The 18,524-nt window shown below is 52.7% G+C and overlaps 2 protein-coding genes across 2 annotated transcripts; one reads left to right on the top strand and one right to left on the bottom strand.

Annotated features, from left to right (window-relative positions):
- Positions 1-563: 563 nt before the first annotated feature.
- On the top strand, positions 564-3,243 carry FAM187A (family with sequence similarity 187 member A). The gene has a single exon (XM_079132754.1). The coding sequence runs from the start codon at positions 1,521-1,523 to the stop codon at positions 2,763-2,765; it is 1,245 nt and encodes a 414-aa protein (XP_078988880.1). The 5' UTR covers positions 564-1,520; the 3' UTR covers positions 2,766-3,243.
- Positions 3,244-3,641: 398 nt separating this feature from the next.
- GFAP (glial fibrillary acidic protein) lies at positions 3,642-12,875 on the bottom strand. Its single transcript, XM_079132753.1, is given in 12 exon segments — positions 3,642-5,213; positions 5,847-5,932; positions 7,069-7,188; positions 7,559-7,602; positions 8,167-8,387; positions 8,640-8,765; positions 10,049-10,210; positions 11,124-11,219; positions 11,418-11,478; positions 12,393-12,432; positions 12,435-12,687; positions 12,689-12,875. Coding segments are annotated over 12 exon segments (1,410 nt in total). The 5' UTR covers positions 12,848-12,875; the 3' UTR covers positions 3,642-5,171.
- Positions 12,876-18,524: the final 5,649 nt, after the last annotated feature.

Here is an 18,524-nt window from a genome sequence, read left to right as displayed (position 1 = left end):
TAAGCAATTTTTCTTTTCTTTTCAAATTCAAATTGACATAAATTCTAGTTTTGAAGAAAGGTACTTAAAAAGAAACAATAATTTGAAAATAGGGCTTGTGGTTCTTTGGAAGATCTGAAATACTAAGATGACACTTCACAATTATCTAGCACTTTGTAATATATTTGTTTTGAGACAGTCTTGCTAAGTTTCCCAGGCTAGCTTTCAACTCATGACCCCCTGCCTCAATCTCCTGAGTAGCTGGGTTTGCATCATCATGCCCAGCTATCTAGAAATTTTTAATTTTACTTTTAATAGCACTCTGGTATACACAATTATATCTGATTATCACAAATATTTTGTGAGGCAGGCCAGGTAGTATTGTCCTCATTTAATAAATGATAAAACTGAGGCCCAGAGAAGCTAAATGACCACCTCAAAGACCCAACCATTACTGAAAGAGCTGGATGCCAAACCTGGGTCTCCAGAACCCAAGTCCAGTGCTCTTTCCATTAGGTTAAGACTTAATGGTGGTATAATTCAAGGAGTCGCCAAGAGGCAGAAACAGAAATAGTAATGACACTGGAGGCATTTTTTGGTGGTTGTCTTGGGGTTTCTGCAGGACTGTAATAAGAAACCCACATCTACTTCTCTTTTCAGCTTGGGATTTTCAGAGAAAAAGCTTAAATCAAGTCTCCCCCACTTTTCCAGTCAGTGTGTCCATCTTTTGAACTGTGTGAATCCACAGGACAGAAAAGGGTCCAGGAGGTTGAAATCAGTTTTGCTTCCTACCCTTTTAGAGTCTGCCAAGCCTCTAACTCACTGGCCCTGAGAAATTGATGTGTTTCCAACCAAATGCTGGTGACACCAGGTATAGCCTCCATTCAGAAAAAGAAAAAAGTAAACTTGTTCATCTTTCATGGCAAATAAACACTGATGTCCATAATTCTTTAATCAGAATATTTGTAGCCGAAGTCAGTGAATGAACATTTCCTCAACAGTGGTCAAATGCTACTTCATTTGAGATGCAGAATTCTTCTCTAAGTACTGAGTTTTTGTGTAGGCTGGGAAAGTCCCAAGCTATTAGCTTAGGTCCAGTCAACATCCCAGATGGCCAGGTGTGTTTGGAGGGAAGGCTTCCAGACTGATGGAAGGGAAGATATTTTATACTGGGCAGGCAGGGCAGAGCCTGGATCAGTGAGGCAGAAGGCCCTTATGGCTCAATCTGGTTTTCCTTGATTCATTCTTGGAGCAGGGGAATGCCAGTGTTCTAGAAAGGTAACTGAAGGCTGAGTTCTAGAATAATGTTCCCTTGAGATCAGGCCTGGAACATTCCAAGGGCATCTTGTACATCAGCAGGGAATAAATTACCTTGCATTTGGCTGCTTCCTGTGAAGTCTGTTGCTTATTTTCCTGGCTGCTTAGTCCTTTCTTCATATAGAGGCCTCTTCTCAGTGGGGGTTTCTAGAAATCCCCATAGGCATTCAGTGCCTTGTCTTTTTTTTTTTCCCCTGCCGCTCTGGCCCCTCCCTCCTGCAGATATGAGCCTGGCCCACACTGCTGTGCTCCTATGGGCCTGGGGTAGTCTTCAGGCCTTTGAAATAGTGGAGAAGGAGAACATTTTTCAGAAGACCCCCTGCCCTGCTTTCCTTATGTTTGACAATGCTGCCTACTTGGCAGACATGAGCTTTGAGCTTCCCTGCCACTGTAAGCCCGAGGAAGTGCTGGCTGTAGTCTGGTACTATCAGAAGCATGTAGGTAGCAGCCACACCAAAGTCCTGACGGACTTTGATGGGCGTGTGCTGACAGAGGCGGCCCAGGTGCGTGTGGGCAGTGACATGCTGGTCCGCTTCAGCATCCGCATGTTCAGCTTGTTGGTTTTCCGGGCCCAGCCGGAGGACTCTGGCCTGTACTTCTGTGGTACCCGCAAAGGGGAATACTTTTATGCCTACGATGTGGACATCCAAAGCAGTGAGAGAATGGTGGCTACCTTCAAGGACATGGGCCAGGAGCCCTTTGCTGATGAGTACTATGGAAACCTCCATGTCTTCACCACCTTCTGGGAATGGACACCCTGTGACCGCTGCGGGGTGCGTGGGGAGCAATGGCGCATTGGCCTGTGCTACCTGCAGAGCCCTGACCTGTCTCCACGGTACCGTAGGACACTGTCTGATGTGGTGTCCTGTGGCTCGCGGGCTGTGCCTAGGAGACTGCGCACCACAATCAGGGACCACATGCCTGAGTTGCTGGTTCAGAGCTGCTTGGTGCCCTGCAAGGAGAAGAACAAGGTCCAGAAGAGTTTGCTGGCCATCTACAACTATGTGTCCAAGGTGGGCAGCAGGCCCTGGGTGCCCCAGGTGCCCATTCAGTTCCACCAGCAGAGACTGGGCCATGGACTCATCATCTCCTGTCCTGGGGCCCGGCCAGAGCATGCTGTAGCTTGGGACAAGGATCACCAGTACCTCTACCGCACCCAGTACCTAAAAGGTGTCAACAGATCCATGAGGGTGTTCATCGACCATGGCAACCATCTCCACATTCGCTTCACCCAGCTGAGTGACCGGGGCATTTACTATTGCTGGCGGCAGGGGGTGCGAATCGCTGGGTTTCGACTTGGTGTAACATCTCGAGGGCGCTACCCAGTCTCACTGTCAGACCCTGAGACTCGTGCAGCTGTGAAGCTCACCCTGATAAGCTATCTGCTCATCACAGCAGTTTTTGTCACCGTTCACCTCTGTCGTTGCTGCTGTTACTTGTTTCGCTTTTGTCCCAACTTTTCCCCCTAGGCTTTCTCCTCCTAAGCACTGAAGACCAGTTGTGCTTTGATGTGTTTGTTAAACACCAGATACTTCTGGGTGGAGTACCCTGGGCTGGGACATGTGGCAAGAAGTTGCAGACAAATCTTAGTTAAAACCTGCTTCCCAACTTTATGAGCAGGTATGGGGCCTGATCTGGGAAGTGGGAAATCTGAGCTAGGTGGGAGCTTGGGGACCAAGGAGAGGAGGGAAGTAGCCAGGGGCACATGTTTTCTGACTTCACTCTAGGAACAGAGGAGGAAGTGAACTCAAACCCTCCAAATCATCTCTCAGTGCTGGACAGCATTTGGGGTGCCCTTGAGGATTGCTGGTTGAACTGGGGGGGGGGGTAACAGGGGAGGAAGGAAGAAAAGAGTGGAGGGAGCTAGCATATGTCCTCCTTGGCTTTCTCCCCAGCATCATTCTGGGAATGGCAGGTAGGAATAGCAGGTGTGGGATTAAAGATGAAGACTAGTGGGCTGGGGAGATAACTCAGCTGGTAGAGTGCTTGCCTCATAAGCACAAGGCCCTGAGTTCGATCCCCAGTACCGCAAAAAAAAAAAAAAAAAAAAAAAAGATGAAGACTAGGAAGGGGAATGGTGAGGAGAATGGAGATCAAATTCTGGGTTTTCCTGAGCCATGCTGCACTTGGGCTGGGAGTGAGAAGATGGAGTGGGGAGCAGAGGCCAGGGGACCAGGCCTGTTGTGTCAGAGCAGGTCAGAGGTGGGATTTGGTATGTGACTGCTGCGCCATGGGGACTTGGACAATAGGTGATAAGGAGCAAGTTGGGTCTTGTCCAGAGCTACATCTTGGCTCCAGCTTTCCCCACCACTGCCATGAAGAGATGAGAGTCCAGTCTGGGGAAGGCCATGGTATGTATCTTTATTTCTCCTTAGTAAAGATGGCAGCACTTCCCTGAAGGTTAGCAGCAGCAGCAGCAGCAGCAGCAGCAGCAGCAGCAGCAGCAACAGCAGGTGGTGGCAAGGAGTGAAGGAAGGGCACCAAGTCTTGGGAAGAGGGAGGGACCCCACCCTCCCTTCTTGGCTTCAGAGGGGAGTAGGACCATGGAGTGGGCCCTTCTAGCCCAATTTTTGGGCACAAATATCCACCACCAGTCCACCAGCCTGTCCAGGGAGAGTAGAACAGGTGTTCTGGGGTGGAAGAATCTGACTGAGTGTCTCTGTTCCAGGCTGCAGGAGAATGAGCCAGTGTCTTCGCTCTGCTCATGCCTCAGTTTCCCAAACTATAAAATAGGGTGCTGCCTAAAATGCAGGTGGAGTACATTCTACATGCAGATAACAGGGGACACAAGGGGCCCTTAACGTAGGGAAAAGCAGCTAGTCATTACAGGTGGGAAGGGTCAGGTGGATGGCAGTGGCCTCACTGTTGTCAGGAGGCAGCAGTCGCAGGGCTCTGAGGCCAGGGTGGTCAGGGATTATGCAGCACAGAAGAGGCCTTCAGAACTGAGGCATAGATGTACCTTGCCCCCATGGAATGCAGCCCCTCTCTCCCCTGTTTCAGCATCTTTAAGAAGATGAGTCACTTTCTTGATTCCCATGACCCAGAGGCCAAGTGTAACTGATTACCCACAACCCCCACTCCAAAATCTGGCATCATCCCCACTGCCTCCTCACTACCAAAGTCCCTTCCATCTCAGATGGGGGGAGTCGTCCTGGGTTCAACCTTTCTGTACCCACACCTAGGGGCCAGGAAGCCCCCTCGATGCCCTTCTAACACTCCTTCCCTCTCCACTTAACCGTAGATTCCCTAAGAGCTGAGAACCAAGCTCCTACCTGCCTATAGACTGGTTTCCTGGATGGCAGCTCAATGGGGTTAAGACCCTTGAATTATCACTCAGGAGGTCCCCTGGGACCTTTCTGTGTCGTCTAGGTAGCAAGACTTCTCCTACACTGGTCAGGGTCATTCTAGAAGAACAAGCCTCTGCCCCGGGCTACATTGCCTGTGGGAACTTTCCCTTCCAGCAGCCTGAGAAAACTCAAAGTCCAGTTCCCAGAGACTCCAGAGACCTCCAGCTTTCGCAACAGTTGCCATAACAACAGGGATGGAGGATGTGATTTGGTAGGTTCCCCTGCCCTGCCCAACTTATCCCTTCCCTCCCAATTTTAACTCAAGCTGCTGGCCACACTTCCAGACTGCCCCTTTGGAGTGAGTGCCCTGTTAGTTGAAGTTGCTGGATGCTGGGTGGGTGCCATCTGGCAGGCCTAATGCTGACTGAGCCTAGGGCAGCAAACTGGTGTAGATATGGAGGAGCGGCAGGGGGAGGGGAGCTGGGAAGGGTGGGAATCAGGTCGGGAGAAGTGAGCTATCCAAGGAGAAGTAACTATACTGCTCCCACTACAGGCCCCTCACGCTGTGGGGCCACCTGGTGGCCCACCTCACATCACATCCTTGTGTTCCTGCTTGGACTCCTTAATGACCTGCAGGGGACAGGGAAGGTGCACAGTGCAGTGGTTAGGAGCTCACCAACTCTGGTCTCCCATGCTAGGCTATGCAACTTAAGGCAAGTAACCAAATGTTCTAGAACTTTCTTTTCTTAATGACTCCCATTACATTGTGCAGTGGTCAGAGGGAAGTGAAATTGAACTTGTACAGTGCTTAGTACCATGCCTGGCACATGAGGAGCTGTTAGTATAAGAGTAGCTCTGTTACTGCTATCCCAACTGGGAATACCAAGGGGCAGCATGCCATGTCCTTCCTCCTGTCCCTCTGGCAGATTCCTCTGAATAAAATTTGAAAGTCCTCCCTCTTCCCAATTGTCTCAGTTGGGAATAAAAGCTACTAGCTTTGCTTCCTCTCTCCTCCAGGCCTGTTACCAGAAATACCAGGAAGGTAAAAAAGGGAGAGAGTCTGATTTAGGACCCCATTGAGTGGCCTAGAGCCTTTCACTGCCCATGGAGACTGGGAGAAGGGAGTGACATTCAGGCTCCTTCCAAAAGTCATAGTGCCGTAGGCGCTCCTGGGAGTCACCAAGGACCTCCTGAGTGCCTGGCCCAGGCTTTCTTCCATAGTCTGGCCAAGCATCCCTGGACACAGCCAGAATCCCTCCTCACCTCTCCATCCCGCATCTCCACAGTCTTCACCACAATGTTCCTCTTGAGGTGGCCTTCTGACACAGACTTGGTGTCCAGACTGGTTTCTACAGGTGTGGGGAGAAGAGGCCTCCTGTGGGCCCTCAGGACACTAGACATCCTCTCCTGCACCCAAATTCCCCATTACACACCCGAATCACCAGCACGAGCGCCTATCCAGCCAGGAAGGGAGAGCCTCAACTCTTTCAAAGGGGCTGGAGACCTCCCAAGTCCCCAAGGTGCTGGGCACATCCCACTGCAAACCAGTGCCCTGTTGTCTTCTGACCTGGTGTAATTTAAATCCCTATCTGGCTTTCTGGCAACTCAGTACTGCATCAGAGAAGAAGCGCATGGGCTTTGAAATCTGATGAACTAGAGCTTGAGCCCCAGCTCAGCCTCTAACCGGCCACGTGCACAAATTAATTGACATCAGCCCCATTGCAAAACAATGTATGTAAAACATCTGGCGCACACTAGTGGTCAATACATATAGGGTCCTTCCCCTTTCCTTGTGGACTTAGGTGGACTGTCTACCACTCAGCAGTATTTCTACCACCTGGTCAGCATGGTTAACTTTCTGATGCTGAATTAAGCACTGGGAATATATGCAGTGTTCCTAAATATCCTAGCCCAGAAGAAGAGGAATTTTTTTTCCCTATCTACAAATCATTTGAGGGCCATGTATCAGTAAAAAGTAATTTAGTCCCCCCCTTAGAGAGAAAAAATATAACATGTCACACTAATATTTAAAATTAAGAGCAGAGAACATAAAACTTCATTCACTACAAGAGTAGCACTCCTGAGGGAAATAATCCTCTGGGCTGCATTGCACTGAGCAGAGCAACAGAGCCTTGGGGACAGATGGATCAAGCAGAGAGCCTGGCCACCAGGCACAGCAAGACCCAAGGGGACTTCCCAATGACAAAGGAGATGAGGCAGAGGCTGGCATCAGTTTGAGAGCATCTCATCTGAGTACCCAGGGACATGCTACCTTTAACACTGGCCAAATCTGCTAGTTTAACCTACAGTTACCCTATGCCTGGGTATGGAGGCTGTGCACTGAGGTTCCTGGGGAAATGACACAGTCTTGGTCCTTTAGGATTCCTGGGAGGAGTGAGCCCAAGAGGACCAGGAAAATGGGTTTGCTGAGACTTGCTCCCTGTCAAGCTGAGAAAAACACTCATTTGAGAGGCAGGCAGCTAACCGAGAGCCGACGGGGCTCCATTTACAATCTGGTGAGCCTGTATTGGTATAACTTGTATTGTGAGCCTTTTGAGATGTCTTGTGACCTTGTGACCTTCCCCTTCTTTGGTGCTTTTGCCCCCTGTAGTGACAAGCAGTTGGGAAAAAAACAAAACAAAAACATGAAACACTCAAAAGGGTAGACCTTGCCCAAGGCATGCAGAGCAGGCAGAGGCAGAGACCTCATCCAGTTCTGCTGTGGAATGGGGTGTAGTGAGGGGAGAAGGGGACACAGGGACACAGGGCAGAGCAGGACAGGAGCAGCTGCAAGCCCCATCCCAGTTCCCTGGGATGCTGTGCTCTGGCTAGGAGCTCTGCTGTGAATCATGAAGACCCTCAGGGAGGGCCCAGACCCCTTTGCCCTGGTCTCCAGCCCCAGGTCTGAACAGCCCATGATCCTGGGGGAGGGGGTGGGCATCCATTACCCCTCCCGAAAGGCCCATGCTACTGACCTCGGATCTGCAGGTTGGAGAAGGTCTGCACAGGAATGGTGATGCTGAAAGACAGCAAAGGGATGGGGTCATGAGGCTGCCCTCGGACATCCCAGGTCAAGTTCTGATCCAGGGTTGGCATAAAAACCTAAAGGGCCATTTTCCATGCCAGGAGAGTCTCCCACATTTTCTACAGCAGCCAGTGCTCTCTGCATAGCTCCAAAAGTGTGCAGGGGTTTTGAGTGTTAGCTGCCAAAGGAGCATGTCCACCAAGGAGAGTGGAGGCTTGTGTGGCAGTGGGGAGGGAGGAGAAAATGATGGAGAGTTCCAAGGATTGGAAGAGATCAGTCGAGTAAACAGAAGTCCAATCTTTGTTGGAAGGCTGAGGAGTGAGACCCTTAGTTTGGAGGGTGACCCAATATTCCACCCTGGGACCTAATCAATATTGGTTGGATCCATTCATCATACATCTATTGAATAGCTACTGTGTATTGGGCAGGCAGTGTGCTGGGCACTGGGTGGGAGGGGGCTGGCCCAAGGCTGAATCACTCTCTCAGGCCCTAAAGGGGGCAGGGCAGACTAGAGGAAGGCAGCAAGGACAATTTCCGAGGGCTGTGGTCTGGGCTCACCGGTTCTCCTCGCCCTCCAGTAGCTTCCTGTAAGTGGCGATCTCGATATCCAGGGCCAACTTGACGTTTAGCAGGTCCTGGTACTCCTGCAGGTGGCGGGCCATCTCGTCTTTGAGGCTCTGTCCCTCTTCCTCCAGACGGGCCAGCGTCTCCTGGTAACTCGCCGCCTCCCGCGCGTGGCGCTCCTCCTGCTCGCGCATCTGTCTCTCGAGGGACTCGTTCTGTGGGATGGAGCGGACCAGTCCCTTGGGGCCCGGGCACGCCGTGGAGCGCTGGGACCTCTGCGCGACCCGGAGAGGCTTCGAGGCCCGGGCCTCCTGCCCCGAGTAACTTTTCGGAGCCTCGCCCTCAGCCGGGTCCCTACCCTGGCCCTTCTCTTTTAGCACCTCCTAACGTGGCAGATGGCGTGCTCGGCGTTGACAGCCTCAGTGGACTGACCCCGGGACGCAACGTCCGGCCCTTCAGGTGCTCACCGTGCCGCGCAAGGACTCCAGGTCGCAGGTTAAGGCCTGCAGCTGGCGCCGGTAGTCATTGGCCTCGTGCTTGGCCTGGCGGAGCAGCTCTGCGTTGCGGGCTGCAGCGTCGTTGAGGTCAGCAAACTAGATGGGGAGAGGGCCTTAGATTGAGGGGTGGGTCCCCGGACACATATATCCGGGGGATCTGCATGGGCGCATGGAGACCTCTGGGAAATCAGGGAAATGGGCATGACCCAGGTCACCCCCAGGACATTGACCCTGGCAGGGATTATTCCCAGGACAGTGACCACTGGACCGGAGGCACAGTAGCCACTGCTGTGCCTCAGCATCTAGCACAGCACCTGACCAACTGGTGAATGACCAGGGCCAGATAATCCTGAACCTCTGTGCTGGCCGCCCTATCTGTGGACCTGAAACCATCCCTACCTTGGATAGTGGGTCCTGGCAAGCAAAGCCCTGGGTGCTAATAGTCCTTTGTCCCCCAGCTTGCAGGGAGGCCCTCGCCACTCCATCAGGCCTTGACCCTACTCAGACTCTCACTGGCTTATGCGGCTCACACCCCTCAGCCCTGGCACCCTGGAGCAGCACCTCCACATCCTTGCTCTCTGTGTTCTACCTCCAGACAGGTTCTGCCTCTAGCAAGGCTCTGCTTTCCACAGGGAAGGCCTGTCCCTCTCCTCTTTATATAGGTAGCCTACCTGTTCTTCCTAGTCCAAGTGTCCCTCGCCAGGACTTCCCTAGTTCCAACGCTGTGTATAAACTGCGCCCTGGTGTTTATCTATGCCTCCCTATTTGGGTCCATATTACATCTCTCTGCTCAGATGTATCGCAGTAAGTACCTGGCATACAGCAAATGCTCCATAACCCAGGACCCAGACTGACAGAGCCATCAAGAATGCGGGCTGGGGAGATAGCTCAGCTGGTAGAGTGCTTGCCTGGAAAGCACAAGGCCCTGAGTTCGATCCCCAGTACCACAAAAAAAAAAAAAAAAAAAAAAAAAAAAAAAAAAAAAAAAAAAAAAGAATGCAGGCTCCCAAGTGAAATGGACTAGGGTTGGAAATCCTGCTTTACCACATAGAAGCTTTGTGGCTTTGGGCAAGTTGGTTAACCTCTCTGAGTTTCAGTTCTCCCATCTATTGAAGAGTGGTACTTTACGGTAAGATAATGCACTCAGAGCACAGGGCCTGGCACTCAACAATACAATAGTACAATAATAGCAATAGCAGGAATAATACTAAGGAGTACTTTTGGAAGTAGTGCCTGTGTGACCCTGGACAGGTTATCTTACTTCTCTGGGGAAGGTCGGTCACCAAGAGGGTATTCTTCTAGCTTCCTGCTCCCTCCTTCCCCTGTCCTCTTGTGTGGAGCAAGGAGGGCTGGCAGAGGAGCCCCACAGGCTGGGCTACCTTGGACCGGTACCACTCCTCTGCCTCCTGCATGTTGCTGGACGCCACTGCCTCGTACTGCGTGCGGATCTCTCTCAGGGCTGCTGTGAGGTCTGGCTTGGCCACATCCATCTCCACGTGGACCTGCTGCCGGGCCAGCTGTTCCTGGAGTTCCCGCACCTCCTGGCCAGGGTGAGAGAAGGAGTGCCAGGGCTCAGGGCTCCAGGCCCAGGCTTCAGCTGGGGTTCCCACAGCATCACACCCTTTTCTACCTGCCCGTCAGCCATGAGCATTGGCTAAGGGAGATGGGACAGCCCTCGCTGGAGGAAGGAGCACAGCCCAGGCCAAGAGAAGCAGGAGAGGGAATTTGGTATCGTCCTCCCAGGGTTGGATAGGTAGGAGGCAGATGCTGAGCATGTGCCTGTGTTTTCATGAGAGAGACTGTGTCCCTGTGGTCCCCAGGTTCCAGAATTGGAGGTCAGAGCTCAGTGGGTGTTTTTTTTGTTTGTTTGTTTGTTTGTTGTTTGTTTTTAAAGAATGACTCTTTTTGACCTGGGGACATAGCTCAGTGGTAAGGCATTTACCTGGCATGTGCAAAAAAAAAAAAAAAAAAAAGAGAGGAGAGAATGGCTCTCATTTTAATGGAGACAGAGGGCAGTGGGGGTGGAATCAGACTGTGTGACCCTAGGACTTTAAGTTTTTGTTTTTTTTTTTTTTTTTAATTTTGAGGCAGGGTCTCACTTAGTTGTCCAAGCTCCCTCAGGCTTCGGACATTCTCTAACCTCTCTGGGCCTCAGTGTCTTCCTTTGTTAAAAGGAACTAGCTGGAAGGGGGATGCTGTGAAGAAAATTCCCAGACAGCAAGCCCTTGCCATCCTAAGTACAGGGATGTGTGTCTGTGTATCTTTCACCAGGCAGTGGGCATTTTCTCTGCCCTCTGTCTTCACTCTCTGCCTCTGTCTCTCTCTCAGTTTCTTTCAGCTGCCAATGTTTCTTTACCTCTGTCTCAGAGTATCTCTGTCTCTGTCTCTCTCAGTGTCTGTCTCTCTCTGTTGAACTCTGTGCATTGGGCCGCCCTCCCTCTGCCCTGGTCATACCTCCTCATGGATCTTCCTCAGGAACCGGATCTCTTCCTCCAGTGACTCAATCTTCCTTTCCAGATCCAGACGGGCTAGGGTGGCTTCATCTGCCTCCTGGAGTGGAGAGGGGGCATTGGACCACTCTGACTTCAGGCTCCTCCTCCCAACTCCCCAGCCTCGTCTTACCCCTCCTTCTGGGGTGTTGGGAAACAGCACACTATTCTGAAGGACTAGGTTTGGGGGCTGTGTTTGGATGGGCTGTGTTTGTCATCAACTTCCCCCCTCCCTGGTCCTCCCCTCCACCTTTCTGACCTGTCTATAGGCAGCCAGGTTGTTCTCAGCCTCCAGCCTCAGGTTGGTTTCATCCTGGAGCCTGGGATGGGGGAACATATTCCTGGATCCAAGATCTTCTAGGATTCTTGGATCTTGCCCCTATCTCCCTGGAGGTGGCTATCACAGAGACCTTCCACCTCCCAAGGACCAGTGGAGTGGCAGGAGGAGTGAGGGTCAGAGAGAGGTCCTAGACAGAAGCCTTGGCTGGGAATATGAGCAGATAAGGGCTTTTGCCTTAATTCATCAATTCATCACTAAGGCATCTGGTCAGAGTTAGTGCACCCGATTCTGCTCACACAGGTGCATCCACCAATGTGCACTTGCAACTACATGCACGACACATATCCTCCCGAATTTGAGGGTGCACATACATGCCCATTGCTAAGCAAAGCACCATGCCCCTGGGGTTTCCTCTGACACCAGGTACTACCTTTTGAGATGGATTTTACTATGATCTCTGCTTCGTAGCCATGCAAGTCCCAGGGACTTGAATAGGATCAGAGGCTGGTGACAGGCATCTTTGTTCTGCATCCAGACCTGTCTGCTCTTTTCCCCATTTCCTTTACTTTGGAGCCCAAGTCTCCTTTTGGACACCCATCTTCTCCTCTTGTATAGAACCAGGCCCAGAATAGGTGACAACTCCCACCTACGTCATACGCACATGCACACTCACATACACACAAACACACACATGTCAGTGCCCAGTGAATGAAATGCAAAGTATCTACCTAGTGGGGCCTCTGACTGCCCAACATAACCTTCCCTGGTGGGGAGATACCTAGAGATCCCTGAGGCATTAGGCTGCTACCTGTTCCCTCCCAGTAGGATAACCCCTACTTTCTGGGGAGAAAAGAAACTAAGCCCTTGTCCAAGAATGCAGCCCTGTGGGCACTCCCTCTCAGGAGCTCCATCCTCTTTGCTCACCAGCCCCCTTCCCCTGCCCCCGCTCCTCACTTCTGCCTCAGGGTGCCCAGGTCCTGTGCCAGATTGTCCTCTCGACCTCAAGCCGGGCACTGTTGGCAGTGAGCTGATCAAGCCGCAGCCTCAGCTCCCGCAGCTCAGCTTGGTAGACATCAGCCAGCTTAGTGGGCTCCTTGGCCCGCAGCTGGTTTAGCTCAGCAGCCAGTGCCTTGTTTTGCTGTTCCAGGAAGCGGACCTTCTCGATGTAGCTGGCAAAGCGGTCATTGAGCTCCATCATCTCTGCCCGCTCACTGGCCCGGGTCTCCTTGAAGCCGGCATTGAGGGCCCCCGGCCAAAGAGAAGTCCACCCGGGCCGGGATTGGAGGGTGCATTCGAGCCAGGGAGAAGCGGGAGCCAGGACCTAGGTGGTGGCTGGGACCCAGGCCCCGAATCAACATCTCGGAGGAGGTGTAGGAGCGGCGAGCAGAAGTGACTCGTCTCCGCTCCATCCTGCTGTGCCTCTGCGGACTCCTGGGATGTGAGGGCTTTATGGGAGAGTGGGCCAGCCTAGCACTGCCCGGGCTGCCCTGGCAACGCCCCCTGGCATAGCCTGAGGGGGTGGGACTGGGCTGCAGCCCAGCCATGGGAGAGCTCCTCTCACCCCACTAAGGTCACTGTACCCAGAGGCAGGGCTTCCTGGGCACACCAGCCCAGGCCCGAGACTGGTGGTGCCTAGGGCTGGATGCTGGGGCTGGAGTCCTGATCACTGAGCAAGGAGACCCTGTCTCTAGGAAGGTGGGTCAAGAAAGGACTGGGCCTGGGCTGGGGAGGAGTTCAGTGGAAGGGAACTTGCCTAGTCTGCAGGAGGCCTTGGGTTCAATCCTTAGGATCATATGCAAGCATGCATACACCCACACACACAAGAGCTAGGCCAGATGACCTCTGACCTGCTTCTAGGCCTTCCCTTACTCCACATTCCCTCTTCCTGTGTCTGCTAAATAAGGGAATTTGGTGAAAAATTAACCTTGAACGTAGGCTTCAAGGAATAGCCTATGTTACAGTTTTTTGCTGAGCCCCATTCCCAATAGGTACCCAGAGTCATGCCCTCTGAACAAGGGTGTCCTGCTTTCTATTTTCTTCCCATTCCCTGGAATGTCTGGAGGGGCAAACAAGGTTTCTGTCTTGCTGTGGGAGAGTGTGTGGAGATCCTGATAGGGCAAGAGGTACAGGCCTTCTCCCTGAGCCCCTCTTTAGCCCCCGTGTCTACTCTGCCAGCTCCCCTCTGCTTGCCTGGCCTCCCTGCATGGGCTCCCGGAGCCTGGTCCCTGACAGCTCCACAAAGCAGTTACGAATGAGCTGGCAGTGCTGGCTCAAATCTTTGTTCCTGAAGCACCCTGTTTCCCTGGTCGCCCCTCATTCTGCCCCTGAAGATTTATGTCTTTTGAGTTCCCACACATCAGGCTGAGATGGGAAAGACCTCTGAGAATGGGCGGGGGGAACTCAGGTTTAACTGGGAGCGTAGTGCCTGGGTCCTATTGCCCCTTGAGACTAGGTCCATCCATTCCCTCCAGTCTGGTCTCACCCAGGCGCCTCAGCTGCCTGTGCCCAGATAGTGCTGCTCCCCCGACTACCCTGCCCTCACTGCCCAGGCTTGGACTTCTGATCTCTACTCCAGGGCACTTGCTGAATAGAGCTTTGTTCTCCACCGCCAGCGTGGGCGCCATACAGCATGGGCAGCCCCTGGGGGGTCATACGGCTTTTATCCCAATATTCCAGGATGTCAGGCTGGGGTACAGAGCAAGCCCCCTTGCTCAATGGGCTTCTCGGAAAGCATCTGAAGAGGCCCAGGGTGCTGCGGGAAGCAGGCTGTGTGCCCGCCCTGACCATTGTGTCTGTGCCAAGGTGAGTCACTCAGCAGGCAAAAGGAGGAGACTCTGGGGCAGTCAGCCCAGCTCCACCAGGTTTCCCGCTTGCAGACAAGGCCTGGCTGCTTGCCCCAGCCCCAACTCTCAAGCCAGCTCAGGCCCCCAAGCTCCCGTAAAAGCAGCACCCCTGACTCTACACCAGGGGACATGTTTTTCATTTGGGCATGTGATGATCTGGCTACTGAGTTTCCCTCTCTGCATCCCTGTGCAGAGAGGTGGGCAAGAGCCCTTGGGCTCCAACCACATCTTCCCTGGGCCTGAGCAGTGACATGATGAGGGAAATCCTGAGGAGGGGCTCCAGTGACCTTCCATCCTGATGTGGGTTGGGAGGCTGGGGAAGGACAGGGTACTTTTAAGGAAGAGCAAGACCAGGCAGGAGACTTGGTCCCCAGCCTCATCTCTGTGGTGAGAAGTGGCCTACCCTTCCTAGTTGCCTGACAAGAAATAGTGTGTGGTCTTGCCTTTTTAAAAGTAAATGGAGGTGAAATATGGGCAAAGAGGCCCTGGAGGGAAAAGATGTAAGAACAGAAGGAGCTTGTCACTGAAGCTCAGAGACTTGCTCCTATGTAGGCAGATGTGAGTTTGTTTTAGCACCAGCACATGCAATCACCCAACCTCTGCCCCCTCTGCCTGGTGCCCCTGTCATAGCCCAGATCCATCCTCAACCCCCAGAGGATCCTGAGACCCCTCCCACACTCAGCCCCAAACTCTCCCAGGAGTGTGCACCAGAGCCAAAGACAGTCACAGTTGTTTTGCAAACTTTCATCATCCTTATTTTGTATTATATATTTATGGTAGAAAAATCGGAAAATACAGATAAGCAATACAAAAGAATTTAATTAGCCATAATTTTACCACATGGACATAGATAGCAGCTTTTTTCTACACATATAACTCGATTTTCCAAAACAGGCTCATGCTGCACAAATTATTTTGTAATTTGCTTTTCTCACTCAACAATATGTTGTGAACATCTTTCCATATCAATAAATATTTATCTACATCATCATTTTAACAGCTGCATGGTTTTCTACTATCTGCACTCATCTAACCAAGCCCTATTATTAGACAGTTATGTCTGCCTTTCCTCTCTCCTAAAACCCTCCTCATGCCCATCTGTCCCAGGCAGACACAACCACCAGAGAAAAGGCAGTCCTTAACCCTCCCATCCTCTGATGGGAGCCCCATCCTCCCAGCCTGGCTCGAGGCCCATTCTCTGAGGTGACTTCTCTCCTGCTTCCCCAACAGGAAGTTCCCAACATCCAAAGTCTTAGGCCAAAGCCTAAGCTGACTTCCAGATAGGTGCTTGTGTGTGTGTGCGCGCGCGCGCGCGTGTGTGTGCGTGCGTGCGTGTGTGTGTGTGTGTGTGTTGGTACTGAGGATTGAACCCAGGGGTGCTTAACCACTGAGCCACATCCCCAGACCTTTTTTGTATTTTATTTAGAGACAGGGTCTTGCTGAGTTGCTTATGGCCCCGCTACATTGCTGAGGCTAGTGTTGAACTTGTGATTCTCCTGCCTCAGGCTCCTGAGCTACTGGGATGAGGCTCTGGATGTGTCTTCATAGCGTCTGCAGCCAGGCTGTGCCCTGCCTCAAGCTGATGAGGGAACAAGATGACCTCTCTCTGTGCCCCTCCTCCTGCTTACAGGGCAAAGCCCAAAGTCCTCCTGGGAGAGAAGTCAACCCCACCTCAGGCCTCAACCCACATAACATGAAGTTTCTGATGTTTTCCAAATATGCCAGTCTTTAATTCAAGTGACCATTTTCCCACTAGCAGAGCCTCCTAGTGGCTCTGCTTGTGCTCCTGCCCCTTACCTAATGCCTGCATGTTGTGTGGCGAACACGCTGAGTGGGATGGAAAGAGTCTTCAGTCCCTCTGGCTGACCCCTCAGTTCCCACCCAAGGACGGGAACTGAGCCTCAGGGCCACTAGATGGCAGTGCTCAGCTGCCCACGTCTGGTCACAGCAGTGCAGAGGAGGGTGTTTCTAAAACCCACATTTGTATCACCTCATGGGATCAACCCCTTTATTCTCCAGACTTGCCTCTGACTGCTATGACTGTCCCCTCTAGAGTGCAAAGCCTCTGCTCCTCGACAGCTGTAAGGATTTGGATGACGAGGAATTTTCTGAGTCTCCATTTCCACATCTGTAAAATGGAGATTTGCCACACCAGGTTCCAAGATAATTGTGAGGATAAAATCAGTGAGAACTGGACAGGGCACGTGCCTTTGACAAATCATCGCTTCTGTTAATAACACCTACCGAGTGCTTTACCTGTCTACCTGCTAGCGCATCTGGGATGGGATTGGCTGGGAGAGGTGGAGCAGAGTGGGGTTGCCATGTCCTATTAGCTCCATTGGGATGATGTGGGCACCACCCCAAAGAAGTTACCTGGCAGTGTGGACAGCACAGGGGCAGCTGCTAGTGAAAGGGGATCAGGGGAGTCAGCACCATTTGTCCCCAGACCGCTAGTCATTGGTGGCTTCAGGTTCCCAGGGACCACTTGCAAGTTCTTTCTTACTCAAACTTGGAGGCAAACTTGGAGCGGAGTCTATTTCCCAACCTGCGTTCTCACCTCCCTGACTCCATCCAGTTCCAGAAGAAGCTCTTGGTATGCTGACACTTTTCATGGGTGTGGGTCTTGTTTGCACTTCAGCCTGAGGACTCCCAAGGACACGGTCCATGTCTCCCCCAAAAGATGGGGGCTTCCTGATGCTAGGGCCTACGTCTTCCCCTCAGATCCAGGTCTCCTTAAGAATAGAATCTTCCTCTGCCCAGACTAAGGCATCTTGGACCAGAGCTCCCTACTGCTAGATCCCATGGTTCAATGACAAATGGGGGCTCCTGGAGGCAGGGTTGGTCTCCCCCTTTGTTTGGAAGGGGGCTGCCTCAGAGCAGAGACCGTTCCTTCTTCCACTGCTCAGCCCTTGCCCAGCCAGGCTTTTCTTGTTAGTAAATGACCCTCTGTAGCAACTGGACAGTTCCAGGCTGGACCCTAGACTCCATCCCCCTCCTCTTAGCTGTCCCTCTCAGCATGTTCTTGGAGCCATCAGCTCACTCACCTTCACAGACCCCAGGGTTAATAGATGGGGCCCTATTTCCCTGCTTCTCCTCCCCCTAACCAGGGCTGGCTCCAGCCTGCCCCCCACTCCCAGCCTCTACCCTGAGATAGGCTTTTTAATTGCTTTCTTGGATTCTGCTCTGCTCTCCACTCCCCTCCCCTCCTGTCCCTGCCTGATTGGGGTCCCTCTGGGAGAACAAGACGCAGGGGACCAGATATGACCCTGGTGGGAAGGGGAGGGCTGGTGGGCAGCTTTCCATTTCCAAACCAGCAGTGGACTGGATGAACAGGGCAGGGGGGATGCCCCTGGCTGAGCCGAGTACTTTGTGTGTGGGTGGGAGGGGGTGCTGAAAAGCACAATCATAGTCCCCAGGCCCCCTGGGGTGACTCTGGTCCCTTCTCCCCCCCATGACCTCTGCATCTAGCTCTCCTCGGCCCCTCTTCACAAAAGAAGTATACAGGAGGGGAAGACAATTACAAACTAGATTCTGGCTGGGAACCAGGATCCCCTACACACAGCCAAGAGGGAGAGGCTCATTCCTGGGGGAACCTGGGGACAGACAAGTGGGGCTCTAGAGAGGCAATGAAGTGCTCTGTTGGGGCCAAGCTGAAGCTGATGGGAGGCAGGACTCAAAGAGACAGCCCTGCTACCTCCCTTGACAGGTACGAACACCCCACAGAAAAATAGGCTTACACTCAGGTGTCAGGGACAGGTGCTATCCTGACTCCCTGCGTGGAGGGATCATGTCTTATTCTGCATTGGCAGCTCTTGGCACTGAGCCTGGTTCTATGAACCGGGCAAAATTTGTACCCCAGGAAGGGTTCAGTTTCAGGATGAGCAAGGAGGTGAGTGTAGGGGCCTGGGGAGAGGGGATTCTAAACCCACAGAAGTGGAGTGAGGGGCTAGGATGAGGCAGAGGTGAGGGGGTGGTTAGGCCGAGCTGGGCCCGCAGGGAATGGGAAGCCATCCATTGCCATGTCTCACGGGCGACTCTTTATGTAAGAACATCCAATCCAGAGAACAGTCCAGAGCCTCATGGCCCACTGAGGTCAGCTGAGGGCTGGCTGTCAGCTTGCTGCCCCCCTCAGTCCCTGCCTCGCTCCCTGTGAAGCCAGGCTGCCTCTGGCATGCGGGACCGCCACAGCGAGCACTCAGCCGACCTCACTGATTGAGGGCAGGAGCCTCACCAGTGCTTAACT

The sequence above is a fragment of the Sciurus vulgaris genome, assembly GCF_902686455.1.
Source record: "Sciurus vulgaris genome assembly, chromosome: 3".
In the NCBI taxonomy this organism is placed as follows: domain Eukaryota; kingdom Metazoa; phylum Chordata; class Mammalia; order Rodentia; family Sciuridae; genus Sciurus; species Sciurus vulgaris.
This window is presented reverse-complemented; position numbering and strand designations above follow the sequence as displayed.

Coding starts and splice junctions, on each gene's coding strand:
- FAM187A (XM_079132754.1), top strand. CDS start 1,521: ATGAGCCTGGCCCACACTGCTGTGCTCCTATGGGCCTGGGGTAGTCTT.